Source organism: Chiloscyllium punctatum, chromosome 24 (assembly GCF_047496795.1).
Source record: "Chiloscyllium punctatum isolate Juve2018m chromosome 24, sChiPun1.3, whole genome shotgun sequence".
Taxonomy (NCBI): domain Eukaryota; kingdom Metazoa; phylum Chordata; class Chondrichthyes; order Orectolobiformes; family Hemiscylliidae; genus Chiloscyllium; species Chiloscyllium punctatum.
The window spans coordinates 88,198,413-88,213,167 of record NC_092762.1 but is presented as its reverse complement, the minus strand read 5'-3'; the positions used below and the strand labels follow the sequence as shown (position 1 = coordinate 88,213,167).

Genomic DNA, 14,755 nt, shown 5'->3' with positions numbered 1-14,755 from the left:
TTGTGTGTGTGTGTGGGGGGGTGTTTCTGTGGGGGGTGTGTGTGTGTGGGGGGGGGTGTTTCTGTGGGGGTTGTGTGTGTGTGTGGGGGGGGTGTTTCTGTGGGGGGTGGGTGTGTGAGGGGGGGGTGTTTCTGTGGGGGGTGTGTGTGTGTGTGTGGGGGGGTGTTTCTGTGGGGGGGTGTGTGTGTGGGGGGGGTGTTTCTGTGGGGGTTGTGTGTGTGTGTGTGGGGGGGTGTTTCTGTGGGGGTTGTGTGTGTGAGGGGGGGGTGTTTCTGTGGGGGTTGTGTGTGTGTGTGGGGGGGGTGTTTCTGTGGGGGGTGTGTGTGTGTGTGTGGGGGGGTGTTTCTGTGGGGGGTGGGTGTGTGTGTGTGGGGGGGGTGTTTCTGTGGTGGGTGTGTGTGTGTGTGTGGGGGGGGTGTTTCTGTGGTGGGTGTGTGTGTGTGGGGGGGGTGTGTGAGGGGGGGGTGTTTCTGTGGGGGGTGGGTGTGTGAGGGGGGGGTGTTTCTGTGGGGGTTGTGTGTGCGTGTGGGGGGGGTGTTTCTGTGGGGGGTGTGTGTGTGTGTGGGGGGGGTGTTTCTGTGGGGGGTGTGTGTGTGTGTGTGGGGGGGGTGTTTCTGTGGGGTGTGTGTGTGTGTGTGGGGGGGGTGTTTCTGTGGGGGTTGTGTGTGTGTGTGGGGGGGGTGTTTCTGTGGGGTGTGTGTGTGTGTGTGTGGGGGGGGTGTTTCTGTGGGGGGTGGGTGTGTGTGTGTGGGGGGGGTGTTTCTGTGGGGTGTGTGTGTGTGTGTGTGGGGGGGTGTTTCTGTGGGGGTTGTGTGTGTGTGTGGGGGGGGTGTTTCTGTGGGGTGTGTGTGTGTGTGTGAGGGGGGGGTGTTTCTGTGGGGTGTGTGTGTGTGTGTGTGGGGGGGTGTTTCTGTGGGGGGTGGGTGTGTGAGGGGGGCGGTCGCTCTGTGTCCGGGGGGCGGGATGCCGCTCTCTGATTGGTTGCCCGCGGTGGGCGGGAGAGTGTTGTGCGATGGGGCGGAGTGAGCTCGCGCGCAGACCGAGCCCGGAGCCAGGACGAGGCGGCGGCGGCGAACAAAAGCTTCAACATCAAACGGGCAATAACCGCTTCCCCCTGGGGCCAGGAGACGGTCTCACCCACCGACCCCCGGGGGCTCATCCAGACCCCTCCCCCTCATCCCCCGGAGCCGGACACTCGGACAGTCCGAGGAGAGCGGGGGCTCCGACAGCCGCGTGCCCCGGTCCCGGAGAGCGAGCAGCGACCCCCCCCCCCCCCCCGGTCCCCCCCTGAGGGGGGGGGTCTCCCCTTACCTTTCCCTGTAAGGGTTCCCCACCCTCCCCTCTCTGAGAGTGTCCCTGAGGATTCCCCCCCACCCTCCCATCTCTGGGGGGTGGTGCACAGCCCCATGGCCCCCCCCCCCCCCCGGCCTGTGAGCTGAGGGGCTCTCTGAGCATTTGAAAACCCCCAGCTTCCCCTCGCCCTCGCCTGGCTCCAGCCCGGACACTGGAAATGAGGCACGTCAGCCGCTACTGGTGGATCGTACTTTACCAGTGTTACCTCTGTCAGTGCCAAGAAAGACAGTAAGTCCCAGCCCGAGAGAGGGAATGTGTGTGAGGGAGAGAGGGAGAGAGAGAGAAATACTGAGAGTGCACAAGAGTGTGGGTGTGAGAGAGAGAGTGCAAGAGTGTGAACAAGACAGCGAGAAAGTGAGAGGGCGAGAGGGCGAGCGAGAGAGAGCGAGGGCGAGCGAGAGGGCGAGCGAGAGAGAGCGAGGGCGAGCGAGAGGGCGAGCGACAGAGAGCGAGGGCGAGCGAGAGGGCGAGCGACAGAGAGCGAGGGCGAGCGACAGAGAGCGAGGGCGAGCGCGAGGGCGAGCTACAGAGAGCGAGGGCGAGCGCGAGGGCGAGCGACAGAGAGCGAGGGCGAGCGCGAGGGCGAGCGAGAGAGAGCGAGGGCGAGCGAGAGGGCGAGCGACAGAGAGCGAGGGCGAGCGACAGAGAGCGAGGGCGAGCGAGAGGGCGAGCGACAGAGAGCGAGGGCGAGCGACAGAGAGCGAGGGCGAGCGACAGAGAGCGAGGGCGAGCGAGAGGGCGAGCGACAGAGAGCGAGGGCGAGCGAGAGGGCGAGCGACAGAGAGCGAGGGCGAGCGACAGAGGGCGAGCGACAGAGAGCGAGGGCGAGCGACAGAGAGCGAGGGCGAGCGCGAGGGCGAGCGACAGAGAGCGAGGGCGAGCGCGAGGGCGAGCGACAGAGAGCGAGGGCGAGCGCGAGGGCGAGCGACAGAGAGCGAGGGCGAGCGCGAGGGCGAGCGACAGAGAGCGAGGGCGAGCGCGAGGGCGAGCGACAGAGAGCGAGGGCGAGCGCGAGGGCGAGCGACAGAGAGCGAGGGCGAGCGCGAGGGCGAGCGACAGAGAGCGAGGGCGAGCGCGAGGGCGAGCGACAGAGAGCGAGGGCGAGCGCGAGGGCGAGCGACAGAGAGCGAGGGCGAGCGCGAGGGCGAGCGACAGAGAGCGAGGGCGAGCGCGAGGGCGAGCGACAGAGAGCGAGGGCGAGCGCGAGGGCGAGCGACAGAGAGCGAGGGCGAGCGCGAGGGCGAGCGACAGAGAGCGAGGGCGAGCGCGAGGGCGAGCGACAGAGAGCGAGGGCGAGCGCGAGGGCGAGCGACAGAGAGCGAGGGCGAGCGCGAGGGCGAGCGACAGAGAGCGAGGGCGAGCGACAGAGAGCGAGGGCGAGCGACAGAGAGCGAGGGCGAGCGCGAGGGCGAGCGACAGAGAGCGAGGGCGAGCGCGAGGGCGAGCGACAGAGAGCGAGGGCGAGCGACAGAGAGCGAGAGGGCGAGCGAGACGGCGAGGGCGAGGGCGAGCGACAGACGGCGAGGGCGAGGGCGAGCGACAGACGGCGAGGGCGAGGGCGAGCGACAGACGGCGAGGGCGAGGGCGAGCGACAGACGGCGAGGGCGAGGGCGAGCGACAGAGGGCGAGGGCGAGGGCGAGCGACAGAGGGCGAGGGCGAGGGCGAGCGACAGAGGGCGAGGGCGAGGGCGAGCGACAGACGGCGAGGGCGAGGGCGAGCGACAGAGGGCGAGGGCGAGCGACAGAGGGCGAGGGCGAGGGCGAGCGACAGAGGGCGAGGGCGAGGGCGAGCGACAGAGGGCGAGGGCGAGGGCGAGCGACAGAGGGCGAGGGCGAGGGCGAGCGACAGAGGGCGAGGGCGAGGGCGAGCGACAGAGGGCGAGGGCGAGGGCGAGCGACAGAGAGCGAGGGCGAGCGACAGAGAGCGAGAGGGCGAGCGAGGGCGAGCGACAGGGCGAGGGCGAGGGCGAGCGACAGAGAGCGAGGGCGAGGGCGAGCGACAGAGAGCGAGGGCGAGGGCGAGCGACAGAGAGCGAGGGCGAGGGCGAGCGACAGAGAGCGAGGGCGAGGGCGAGGGCGAGCGACAGAGAGCGAGGGCGAGGGCGAGGGCGAGCGACAGAGAGCGAGGGCGAGGGCGAGGGCGAGCGAGAGGGCGAGCGACAGAGAGCGAGGGCGAGCGACAGAGAGCGAGGGCGAGCGAGAGGGCGAGCGACAGAGAGCGAGGGCGAGCGACAGAGAGCGAGGGCGAGCGAGAGGGCGAGCGACAGAGAGCGAGGGCGAGCGACAGAGAGCGAGGCCGAGCGAGAGGGCGAGCGACAGAGAGCGAGGGCGAGCGAGAGGGCGAGCGACAGAGAGCGAGGGCGAGCGACAGAGAGCGAGAGGGCGAGCGACAGGGCGAGGGCGAGGGCGAGCGACAGAGAGCGAGGGCGAGGGCGAGCGACAGAGGGCGAGGGCGAGCGACAGAGAGCGAGGGCGAGGGCGAGGGCGAGCGACAGAGAGCGAGGGCGAGGGCGAGCGACAGAGAGCGAGGGCGAGGGCGAGCGACAGAGAGCGAGGGCGAGGGCGAGCGACAGAGAGCGAGGGCGAGGGCGAGCGACAGAGAGCGAGGGCGAGGGCGAGCGACAGAGAGCGAGGGCGAGGGCGAGCGACAGAGAGCGAGGGCGAGGGCGAGCGACAGAGGGCGAGGGCGAGCGACAGAGGGCGAGGGCGAGCGACAGAGGGCGAGGGCGAGCGACAGAGAGCGAGGGCGAGGGCGAGCGACAGAGAGTGAGGGCGAGCGACAGAGAGCGAGGGCGAGGGCGAGCGACAGAGGGCGAGGGCGAGGGCGAGCGACAGAGAGCGAGGGCGAGGGCGAGCGACAGAGAGCGAGGGCGAGGGCGAGCGACAGAGAGCGAGGGCGAGGGCGAGCGACAGAGAGCGAGGGCGAGCGACAGAGGGCGAGGGCGAGCGACAGAGAGCGAGGGCGAGGGCGAGCGACAGAGAGCGAGGGCGAGGGCGAGCGACAGAGGGCGAGGGCGAGCGACAGAGAGCGAGGGCGAGGGCGAGCGACAGAGAGCGAGGGCGAGGGCGAGCGACAGAGAGCGAGGGCGAGGGCGAGCGACAGAGGGCGAGGGCGAGCGACAGAGAGCGAGGGCGAGGGCGAGCGACAGAGGGCGAGGGCGAGCGACAGAGGGCGAGGGCGAGGGACAGAGAGCGAGGGCGAGGGCGAGGGACAGAGAGCGAGGGCGAGGGCGAGCGACAGAGAGCGAGGGCGAGGGCGAGCGACAGAGAGCGAGGGCGAGCGACAGAGGGCGAGCGACAGAGAGCGAGGGCGAGGGCGAGCGACAGAGAGCGAGGGCGAGGGCGAGCGACAGAGGGCGAGGGCGAGCGACAGAGAGCGAGGGCGAGGGCGAGCGACAGAGAGCGAGGGCGAGGGCGAGCGACAGAGAGCGAGGGCGAGGGCGAGCGACAGAGGGCGAGGGCGAGCGACAGAGAGCGAGGGCGAGGGCGAGCGACAGAGGGCGAGGGCGAGCGACAGAGGGCGAGGGCGAGGGACAGAGAGCGAGGGCGAGGGCGAGGGACAGAGAGCGAGGGCGAGGGCGAGCGACAGAGAGCGAGGGCGAGGGCGAGCGACAGAGAGCGAGGGCGAGGGCGAGCGACAGAGAGCGAGGGCGAGGGCGAGCGACAGAGAGCGAGGGCGAGGGCAAGGGCGAGCGACAGAGAGCGAGGGCGAGGGCGAGCGACAGAGAGCGAGGGCGAGGGCGAGCGACAGAGGGCGAGGGCGAGCGACAGAGGGCGAGGGCGAGGGACAGAGAGCGAGGGCGAGGGCGAGCGACAGAGAGCGAGGGCGAGGGCGAGCGACAGAGAGCGAGGGCGAGGGCGAGCGACAGAGAGCGAGGGCGAGGGCGAGCGACAGAGAGCGAGGGCGAGGGCAAGGGCGAGCGACAGAGAGCGAGGGCGAGGGCGAGCGACAGAGAGCGAGGGCGAGGGCGAGCGACAGAGAGCGAGGGCGAGGGCGAGCGACAGAGAGCGAGGGCGAGGGCGAGCGACAGAGAGCGAGGGCGAGGGCGAGCGACAGAGAGCGAGGGCGAGGGCGAGCGACAGAGAGCGAGGGCGAGGGCGAGCGACAGAGAGCGAGGGCGAGGGCGAGCGACAGAGAGCGAGGGCGAGGGCGAGCGACAGAGAGCGAGGGCGAGGGCGAGCGACAGAGAGCGAGGGCGAGGGCGAGCGACAGAGAGCGAGGGCGAGGGCGAGCGACAGAGAGCGAGGGCGAGGGCGAGCGACAGAGAGCGAGGGCGAGGGCGAGCGACAGAGAGCGAGGGCGAGGGCGAGCGACAGAGAGCGAGGGCGAGGGCGAGCGACAGAGAGCGAGGGCGAGGGCGAGCGACAGAGAGCGAGGGCGAGGGCGAGCGACAGAGAGCGAGGGCGAGGGCGAGCGACAGAGAGCGAGGGCGAGGGCGAGCGACAGAGAGCGAGGGCGAGGGCGAGCGACAGAGAGCGAGGGCGAGGGCGAGCGACAGAGAGCGAGGGCGAGGGCGAGCGACAGAGAGCGAGGGCGAGGGCGAGCGACAGAGAGCGAGGGCGAGGGCGAGCGACAGAGAGCGAGGGCGAGGGCGAGCGACAGAGAGCGAGGGCGAGGGCGAGCGACAGAGAGCGAGGGCGAGGGCGAGCGACAGAGAGCGAGGGCGAGGGCGAGCGACAGAGAGCGAGGGCGAGGGCGAGCGACAGAGAGCGAGGGCGAGGGCGAGCGACAGAGAGCGAGGGCGAGGGCGAGCGACAGAGAGCGAGGGCGAGGGCGAGCGACAGAGAGCGAGGGCGAGGGCGAGCGACAGAGAGCGAGGGCGAGGGCGAGCGACAGAGAGCGAGGGCGAGGGCGAGCGACAGAGAGCGAGGGCGAGGGCGAGCGACAGAGAGCGAGGGCGAGGGCGAGGGCGAGCGACAGAGAGCGAGGGCGAGGGCGAGGGCGAGCGACAGAGAGCGAGGGCGAGGGCGAGCGCGAGCGACAGAGAGCGAGGGCGAGGGCGAGCGACAGAGAGGGAGGGCGAGGGCGAGGGCGAGCGACAGAGAGGGAGGGCGAGGGCGAGGGCGAGCGACAGAGAGGGAGGGCGAGGGCGAGGGCGAGCGACAGAGAGGGAGGGCGAGGGCGAGGGCGAGCGACAGAGAGGGAGGGCGAGCGAGAGGGCGAGCGACAGAGAGGGAGGGCGAGGGCGAGGGCGAGCGACAGAGAGCGAGGGCGAGGGCGAGCGCGAGCGACAGAGAGCGAGGGCGAGGGCGAGCGACAGAGAGGGAGGGCGAGGGCGAGCGACAGAGAGGGAGGGCGAGGGCGAGGGCGAGCGACAGAGAGGGAGGGCGAGGGCGAGGGCGAGCGACAGAGAGCGAGGGCGAGCGAGAGGGCGAGCGACAGAGAGCGAGGGCGAGGGCGAGGGCGAGCGACAGAGAGCGAGGGCGATCGAGAGGGCGAGCGACAGAGAGCGAGAGGGCGAGCGAGAGGGCGAGCGACAGAGAGCGAGAGGGCGAGCGAGAGGGCGAGCGACAGCGAGCGACAGAGAGCGAGGACGAGCGAGAGGGCGAGCGACAGAGAGCGAGGGCGAGCGAGAGGGCGAGCGACAGCGAGCGACAGAGGGCGAGGGCGAGGGCGAGCGACAGAGGGCGAGGGCGAGGGCGAGCGACAGAGGGCGAGGGCGAGGGCGAGCGACAGAGGGCGAGGGGGGGGGGGGGGGGGGGGGGGGGGGGGGGGGGGGGGGGGGCGGGGGGGGGGGGGGGGGGGGAGGGGGGGGGGGGGGGGGGGGGGGGGGGGGGCGAGCGACAGAGGGCGAGGGCGAGGGCGAGCGACAGAGGGCGAGGGCGAGCGACAGAGAGCGAGAGGGCGAGCGAGGGCGAGCGACAGAGCGAGGGCGAGGGCGAGCGACAGAGAGCGAGGGCGAGCGACAGAGAGCGAGGGCGAGGGCGAGGGCGAGCGACAGAGAGCGAGGGCGAGGGCGAGCGACAGAGAGCGAGGGCGAGCGACAGAGAGCGAGGGCGAGGGCGAGCGACAGAGAGCGAGGGCGAGGGCGAGGGCGAGCGACAGAGAGCGAGGGCGAGCGAGAGGGCGAGCGACAGAGAGCGAGGGCGAGCGAGAGGGCGAGCGACAGAGAGCGAGGGCGAGCGAGAGGGCGAGCGACAGAGAGCGAGGGCGATCGAGAGGGCGAGCGACAGAGAGCGAGGGCGATCGAGAGGGCGAGCGACAGAGAGCGAGAGGGCGAGCGAGAGGGCGAGCGACAGAGAGCGAGGACGAGCGAGAGGGCGAGCGACAGAGAGCGAGGGCGAGCGAGAGGGCGAGCGACAGCGAGCGACAGAGAGCGAGGGCGAGGGCGAGCGACAGAGAGGGAGGGCGAGGGCGAGCGACAGAGAGGGAGGGCGAGGGCGAGGGCGAGCGACAGAGAGGGAGGGCGAGGGCGAGGGCGAGCGACAGAGAGGGAGGGCGAGGGCGAGCGACAGAGAGGGAGGGCGAGGGCGAGCGACAGAGAGCGAGGGCGAGCGACAGAGAGCGAGAGGGCGAGCGAGGGCGAGCGACAGGGCGAGGGCGAGGGCGAGCGACAGAGAGCGAGGGCGAGGGCGAGCGACAGAGAGCGAGGGCGAGGGCGAGCGACAGAGAGCGAGGGCGAGGGCGAGCGACAGAGAGCGAGGGCGAGGGCGAGCGACAGAGAGCGAGGGCGAGGGCGAGCGACAGAGAGCGAGGGCGAGGGCGAGCGACAGAGAGCGAGGGCGAGGGCGAGCGACAGAGAGCGAGGGCGAGGGCGAGCGACAGAGAGCGAGGGCGAGGGCGAGGGCGAGCGACAGAGGGCGAGGGCGAGGGCGAGCGACAGAGGGCGAGGGCGAGGGCGAGCGACAGAGGGCGAGGGCGAGGGCGAGCGACAGAGGGCGAGGGCGAGGGCGAGCGACAGAGAGCGAGGGCGAGGGCGAGGGCGAGCGACAGAGAGCGAGGGCGAGGGCGAGGGCGAGCGACAGAGAGCGAGGGCGAGGGCGAGCGACAGAGAGCGAGGGCGAGGGCGAGCGACAGAGAGCGAGGGCGAGGGCGAGCGACAGAGAGCGAGGGCGAGCGACAGAGAGCGAGGGCGAGGGCGAGGGCGAGCGACAGAGAGCGAGGGCGAGGGCGAGGGCGAGCGACAGAGAGCGAGGGCGAGGGCGAGCGACAGAGAGCGAGGGCGAGGGCGAGCGACAGAGAGCGAGGGCGAGGGCGAGGGCGAGCGACAGAGAGCGAGGGCGAGGGCGAGCGACAGAGAGCGAGGGCGAGGGCGAGCGACAGAGAGCGAGGGCGAGGGCGAGCGACAGAGAGCGAGGGCGAGGGCGAGCGACAGAGAGCGAGGGCGAGGGCGAGCGACAGAGAGCGAGGGCGAGGGCGAGCGACAGAGAGCGAGGGCGAGGGCGAGCGACAGAGAGCGAGGGCGAGGGCGAGCGACAGAGAGCGAGGGCGAGGGCGAGCGACAGAGAGCGAGGGCGAGGGACAGAGAGCGAGGGCGAGGGCGAGCGACAGAGAGCGAGGGCGAGGGCGAGCGACAGAGAGCGAGGGCGAGGGCGAGCGACAGAGAGCGAGGGCGAGGGCGAGCGACAGAGAGCGAGGGCGAGGGCGAGCGACAGAGAGCGAGGGCGAGGGCGAGCGACAGAGGGCGAGCGACAGAGGGCGAGCGACAGAGGGCGAGGGCGAGCGACAGAGGGCGAGGGCGAGCGACAGAGGGCGAGGGCGAGCGACAGAGGGCGAGGGCGAGCGACAGAGGGCGAGGGCGAGCGAGAGGGCGAGCGACAGAGAGCGCGAGGGCGAGCGACAGAGAGCGAGAGGGCGAGCGACAGAGAGCGAGAGGGAGAGCGAGGGCGAGCGACAGAGAGCGAGGGGGCGAGCGACAGAGAGCGAGAGGGCGAGCGGGCGAGAGGGAGAGCGTGCGAGCGAGAGGGCGAGCGAGCGAGGGCGGGCGAGATGGAGAGGGAGAGGGAGGACGAGCGAGAGGGCGAGCGACAGAGACCGAGGGGGCGAGCGACAGAGAGCGAGGGCGATCGAGAGGGCGAGCGACAGAGAGCGAGAGGGCGAGCGACAGAGAGCGAGAGGGCGAGCGAGGGCGAGCGACAGAGAGCGAGGGCGAGCGACAGAGGGCGAGCGACAGAGAGCGAGGGCGAGCGAGAGGGCGAGCGAGAGGGCGAGCGACAGAGAGCGAGGGCGAGCGACAGAGAGCGAGGGCGAGCGAGAGGGCGAGCGACAGAGAGCGAGGGCGAGCGACAGCGAGCGAGGGCGAGGGCGAGCGACAGAGGGCGAGGGCGAGCGACAGAGGGCGAGGGCGAGGGCGAGCGACAGAGGGCGAGGGCGAGCGACAGAGGGCGAGGGCGAGGGCGAGCGACAGAGGGCGAGGGCGAGGGCGAGCGACAGAGGGCGAGGGCGAGCGACAGAGGGCGAGGGCGAGCGACAGAGAGCGAGAGGGCGAGCGAGGGCGAGCGACAGGGCGAGGGCGAGGGCGAGCGACAGAGAGCGAGGGCGAGGGCGAGCGACAGAGAGCGAGGGCGAGGGCGAGCGACAGAGAGCGAGGGCGAGGGCGAGGGCGAGCGACAGAGAGCGAGGGCGAGGGCGAGCGACAGAGAGCGAGGGCGAGGGCGAGGGCGAGCGACAGAGAGCGAGGGCGAGCGAGAGGGCGAGCGACAGAGAGCGAGGGCGAGCGAGAGGGCGAGCGACAGAGAGCGAGGGCGATCGAGAGGGCGAGCGACAGAGAGCGAGAGGGCGAGCGAGAGGGCGAGCGACAGCGAGCGACAGAGAGCGAGGACGAGCGAGAGGGCGAGCGACAGAGAGCGAGGGCGAGCGAGAGGGCGAGCGACAGAGAGCGAGGGCGAGGGCGAGCGACAGAGAGGGAGGGCGAGGGCGAGCGACAGAGAGGGAGGGCGAGGGCGAGGGCGAGCGACAGAGAGGGAGGGCGAGGGCGAGGGCGAGCGACAGAGAGGGAGGGCGAGGGCGAGCGACAGAGAGGGAGGGCGAGGGCGAGCGACAGAGAGCGAGGGCGAGCGACAGAGAGCGAGAGGGCGAGCGAGGGCGAGCGACAGGGCGAGGGCGAGGGCGAGCGACAGAGAGCGAGGGCGAGGGCGAGCGACAGAGAGCGCGAGGGCGAGCGACAGAGAGCGCGAGGGCGAGAGGGCGAGCGACAGAGAGCGAGAGGGCGAGCGAGGGGGCGAGCGACAGAGAGCGAGAGGGCGAGCGGGCGAGAGGGAGAGCGTGCGAGCCAGAGGGCGAGAGGGCGAGCGACAGGGCGAGGGCGAGGGCGAGCGACAGAGAGGGCGAGCGAGGGCGAGCGACAGAGAGCGCGAGGGCGAGCGACAGAGAGCGCGAGGGCGAGAGGGCGAGCGACAGAGAGCGAGAGGGCGAGCGGGCGAGAGGGAGAGCGTGCGAGCCAGAGGGCGAGCGGGCGAGAGGGAGAGCGTGCGAGCGAGCGAGGGCAGGCGAGATGGAGATGGAGAGGGAGAGGGAGGACGAGCGAGAGGGCGAGCGACAGAGAGCGAGGGGGCGAGCGAGAGGGCGAGCGACAGAGAGCGAGAGGGCGAGCGACAGAGAGCGAGAGGGCGAGCGACAGAGAGCGAGAGGGCGAGCGACAGAGAGCGAGAGGGCGAGCGAGAGGGCGAGCGACAGAGAGAGAGGGCGAGCGACAGAGAGCGAGGGCGAGCGCGAGGGCGAGCGACAGAGAGCGAGGGCGAGCGAGAGGGCGAGCGACAGAGAGCGAGAGGGCGAGCGACAGAGAGCGAGAGGGCGAGCGACAGAGAGCGAGGGCGAGCGAGAGGGCGAGCGACAGAGAGCGAGACGGCGAGCGACAGAGAGCGAGAGGGCGAGCGACAGAGAGCGAGGGCGAGCGAGAGGGCGAGCGACGGCGAGCGAGAGGGCGAGCAACAGAGAGCGAGAGAGCGAGCGACAGAGAGCGAGAGGGCGAGCGACAGAGAGCGAGAGGGCGAGCGAGAGGGCGAGCGACAGAGAGCGAGAGGGCGAGCGAGAGGGCGAGCGACAGAGAGCGAGAGGGCGAGCGACAGAGAGCGAGAGGGCGAGCGAGAGGGCGAGCGAGAGGGCGAGCGACAGAGAGCGAGGGCGAGCGAGAGGGCGAGCGACAGAGAGCGAGGGCGAGGGCGAGGGCGAGCGACAGAGGGCGAGGGCGAGCGACAGAGAGCGAGGGCGAGGGCGAGCGACAGAGAGCGAGAGCGAGGGCGAGGGCGAGCGACAGAGAGCGAGGGCGAGGGCGAGCGACAGAGAGCGAGGGCGAGGGCGAGGGCGAGCGACAGAGAGCGAGGGCGAGCGAGAGGGCGAGCGATAGCGAGCGACAGAGAGCGAGGGCGAGCGACAGAGAGTGAGAGGGCGAGTGAGGGGGCGAGCGACAGAGAGCGAGGGGGCGAGCGACAGAGGGCGGGCGGGTGGGCGAGAGGGCGAGCGGGAGAGCGTGCGAGCCAGAGGGCGAGCGGGCGAGAGGGAGAGCGTGCGAGCCAGAGGGCGAGAGGGCGAGCGAGCGAGGGCGGGCGAGATGGAGAGGGAGAGCGAGGGCGAGCGAGCGAGAGGGCGAGAGGGAGAGGGAGAGCGAGGGCGAGCGAGAGGGCGAGCGACAGAGAGCGAGGGCGAGCGAGAGTGCGAGCGACAGAGAGCGAGAGGGCGAGCGACAGAGAGCGAGGGCGAGCGAGAGGGCGAGCGACAGAGAGCGAGAGGGCGAGCGACAGAGAGCAAGGGCGAGCGAGAGGGCGAGCGACAGAGGGCGAGGGCGAGCGAGAGGGCGAGCGACAGAGGGCGAGGGCGAGCGAGAGGGCGAGCGACAGAGGGCGAGGGCGAGCGAGAGGGCGAGCGACAGAGGGCGAGGGCGAGCGAGAGGGCGAGCGACAGAGAGCGAGGGCGAGCGACAGAGAGCGAGAGGGCGAGCGACAGAGAGCGAGGGCGAGCGAGGGGGCGAGGGACAGAGAGCGAGCGGGCGAGCGACAGAGATCGGGGGCGAGCGAGAGGGAGAGCGGGCGAGGGAGGGAGAGGGCGAGCGAGAGGGCGAGCGACAGAGAGCGAGGGCGAGCGAGAGGGCGAGCGACAGAGAGCGAGGGCGAGCGAGGGGGCGAGGGACAGAGAGCGAGCGACAGAGAGCGAGGGGGGCGAGCGACAGAGATCGGGGGCGAGCGAGAGGGAGAGCGGGCGAGGGAGGGAGAGCGGGCGAGCGGGGGAGCGAGAGCGAGCGAGCGAGAGGGAGGGCGGGCGAGCGGGGAGAGCGAGAGGGAGGGCGAGCGAGAGGGAGGGAGGGCGGTCGAGCGAGAGGGAGGGAGGGCGGGCGGGCGAGTGGGAGGGCGAGCGAGCGAGAGGGGGAGAGAGCGAGGGCGAGAGGGGGAGAGAGCGAGGGCGGGCGGGCGAGCGAGAGGGCGAGCGACAGAGAGCGAGGGCGAGCGACAGAGAGCGAGAGGGCGAGCGAGGGGGGCGAGCGACAGAGAGCGAGGGGGCGAGCGACAGAGAGCGAGGGGGCGAGCGACAGAGAGCGAGGGCGAGCGCGAGAGCGAGCGACAGAGAGCGAGTGGGCGAGCGAGAGGGCGAGCGAGGGGGCGAGCGAGGGCGAGCGACAGAGGGCGAGCGAGAGGGAGGGCGGGCGAGAGGGAGAGCGTGCGAGCGAGAGGGAGAGCGTGCGAGCGAGAGGGAGAGCGTGCGAGCGAGAGGGCGAGCGTGCGAGAGGGAGAGCGTGCGAGCGAGCGAGCGAGGGCGGGCGAGATGGAGAGGGCGAGCGACAGAGAGCGAGGGCGAGCGACAGAGAGCGAGAGGGCGAGCGACAGAGAGCGAGGGCGAGCGACAGAGAGCGAGGGCGAGCGAGAGGGCGAGCGACAGAGAGCGAGGGCGAGCGCGAGGGCGAGGGCGAGCGACAGAGAGCGAGGGCGAGCGCGAGGGCGAGCGACAGAGGGCGAGGGCGAGCGAGAGGGCGAGCGACAGAGGGCGAGGGCGAGGGCGAGCGAGAGGGCGAGCGACAGAGGGCGAGGGCGAGGGCGAGCGAGAGGGCGAGCGACAGAGAGCGAGGGCGAGCGAGAGGGCGAGCGACAGAGGGCGAGCGAGAGGGCGGGCGGGCGGGCGAGAGGGCTGGCGGGCGGGCGAGAGGGAGAGCGTGCGGGCGAGAGGGCGAGCGGGCGAGATGGAGAGGGAGGGCGAGCGACAGAGAGCGAGGGGGCGAGCGACAGAGAGCGAGGGCGAGCGAGAGAGAGGGGGCGGGCGGGCGGGCGAGAGGGAGAGCGTGCGAGCCAGAGGGCGAGCGGGCGAGATGGAGAGCGTGCGAGCGAGCGGGCGAGATGGAGAGGGAGAGGGAGGACGAGCGAGAGGGCGAGCGACAGAGAGCGAGGGCGAGCGACAGAGAGCGAGGGCGAGGGCGAGCGAGGGGGCGAGCGACAGAGAGCGAGGGCGGGCGAGGGACAGAGAGCGAGCGACAGAGAGCGAGGGGGCGAGCGACAGAGAGCGAGGGCGAGCGACAGAGATCGGGGGCGAGCGACAGAGAGCGAGAGGGAGAGCGGGCGGGAGAGGGAGAGCGAGCGAGAGGGCGAGCGGGGGAGCGAGAGCGAGCGAGAGGGAGAGCGAGCGAGAGGGAGGGCGGGCGAGCGAGTGGGAGGGCGGGCGGGCGAGCGAGTGGGAGGGCGGGAGAGCGAGGGCGGGCGGGCGAGCGAGAGGGCGGGTGAGCGAGAGGGCGAGTGACAGAGAGCGGGGGCGAGCGAGAGGGCGAGCGACAGAAAGCGAGGGCGAGCGCGAGGGCGAGCGACAGAGAGTGAGGGCGAGCGACGGAGGGCGGGCGAGAGGGAGAGCATGCGAGCGAGAGGGCGAGAGGGCGAGCGAGCGAGGGCGGGCGAGATGGAGAGGGAGAGGGAGGACGAGCGAGAGGGCGAGCGACAGAGAGCGAGGGCGAGCGACAGAGAGCGAGGGCGAGCGAGAGGGCGAGCGAGGGCGAGCGAGAGGGCGAGCGACAGAGAGCGAGAGGGCGAGCGACAGAGAGCGAGAGGGCGAGCGACAGAGAGTGAGGGCGAGCGAGGGCGAGCGAGAGGGCGAGCGACAGAGAGCGAGAGGGCAAGCGACAGAGAGCGAGAGGGCGAGCGACAGAGAGCGAGAGGGCGAGCGACAGAGAGCGAGAGGGCGAGCGACAGAGAGCGAGGGCGAGCGAGAGGGCGAGCGACAGAGAGCGAGGGCGAGCGCGAGGGCGAGCGACAGAGCGCGAGGGCGAGCGACAGAGGGCGAGGGCGAGCGACAGAGGGCGAGGGCGAGCGAGAGGGCGAGCGACAGAGAACGAGGGCGAGCGAGAGGGCGAGCGACAGAGAGCGAGGGCGAGCGAGAGGGCGAGCGATAGAGAGCGAGGGCGAGCGAGAGGGAGGGCGGGCGGGCGGGCGGGCGAGAGGGCGAGCGGGCGAGATGGAGAGGGAGGACGAGCGAGAGGGCGAGCGACAGAGA

General features: G+C 72.3%; 1 protein-coding gene across 5 annotated transcripts in view; it reads left to right on the top strand.

Annotated features, from left to right (window-relative positions):
- The first annotated feature begins 1,403 nt into the window (after nucleotides 1-1,403).
- The window catches only part of cpamd8 (C3 and PZP like alpha-2-macroglobulin domain containing 8), a 318,016-nt gene continuing 304,664 nt past the window's right edge, over nucleotides 1,404-14,755 (top strand). For all 5 annotated transcript variants that reach the window (XM_072594464.1, XM_072594465.1, XM_072594462.1 and 2 more), the window contains exon 1: nucleotides 1,404-1,581. In XM_072594464.1, the coding sequence (XP_072450565.1) occupies nucleotides 1,511-1,581 (71 nt within the window). In that variant the 5' untranslated portion in view covers nucleotides 1,404-1,510. The remainder of the gene's footprint in view (nucleotides 1,582-14,755) is intronic.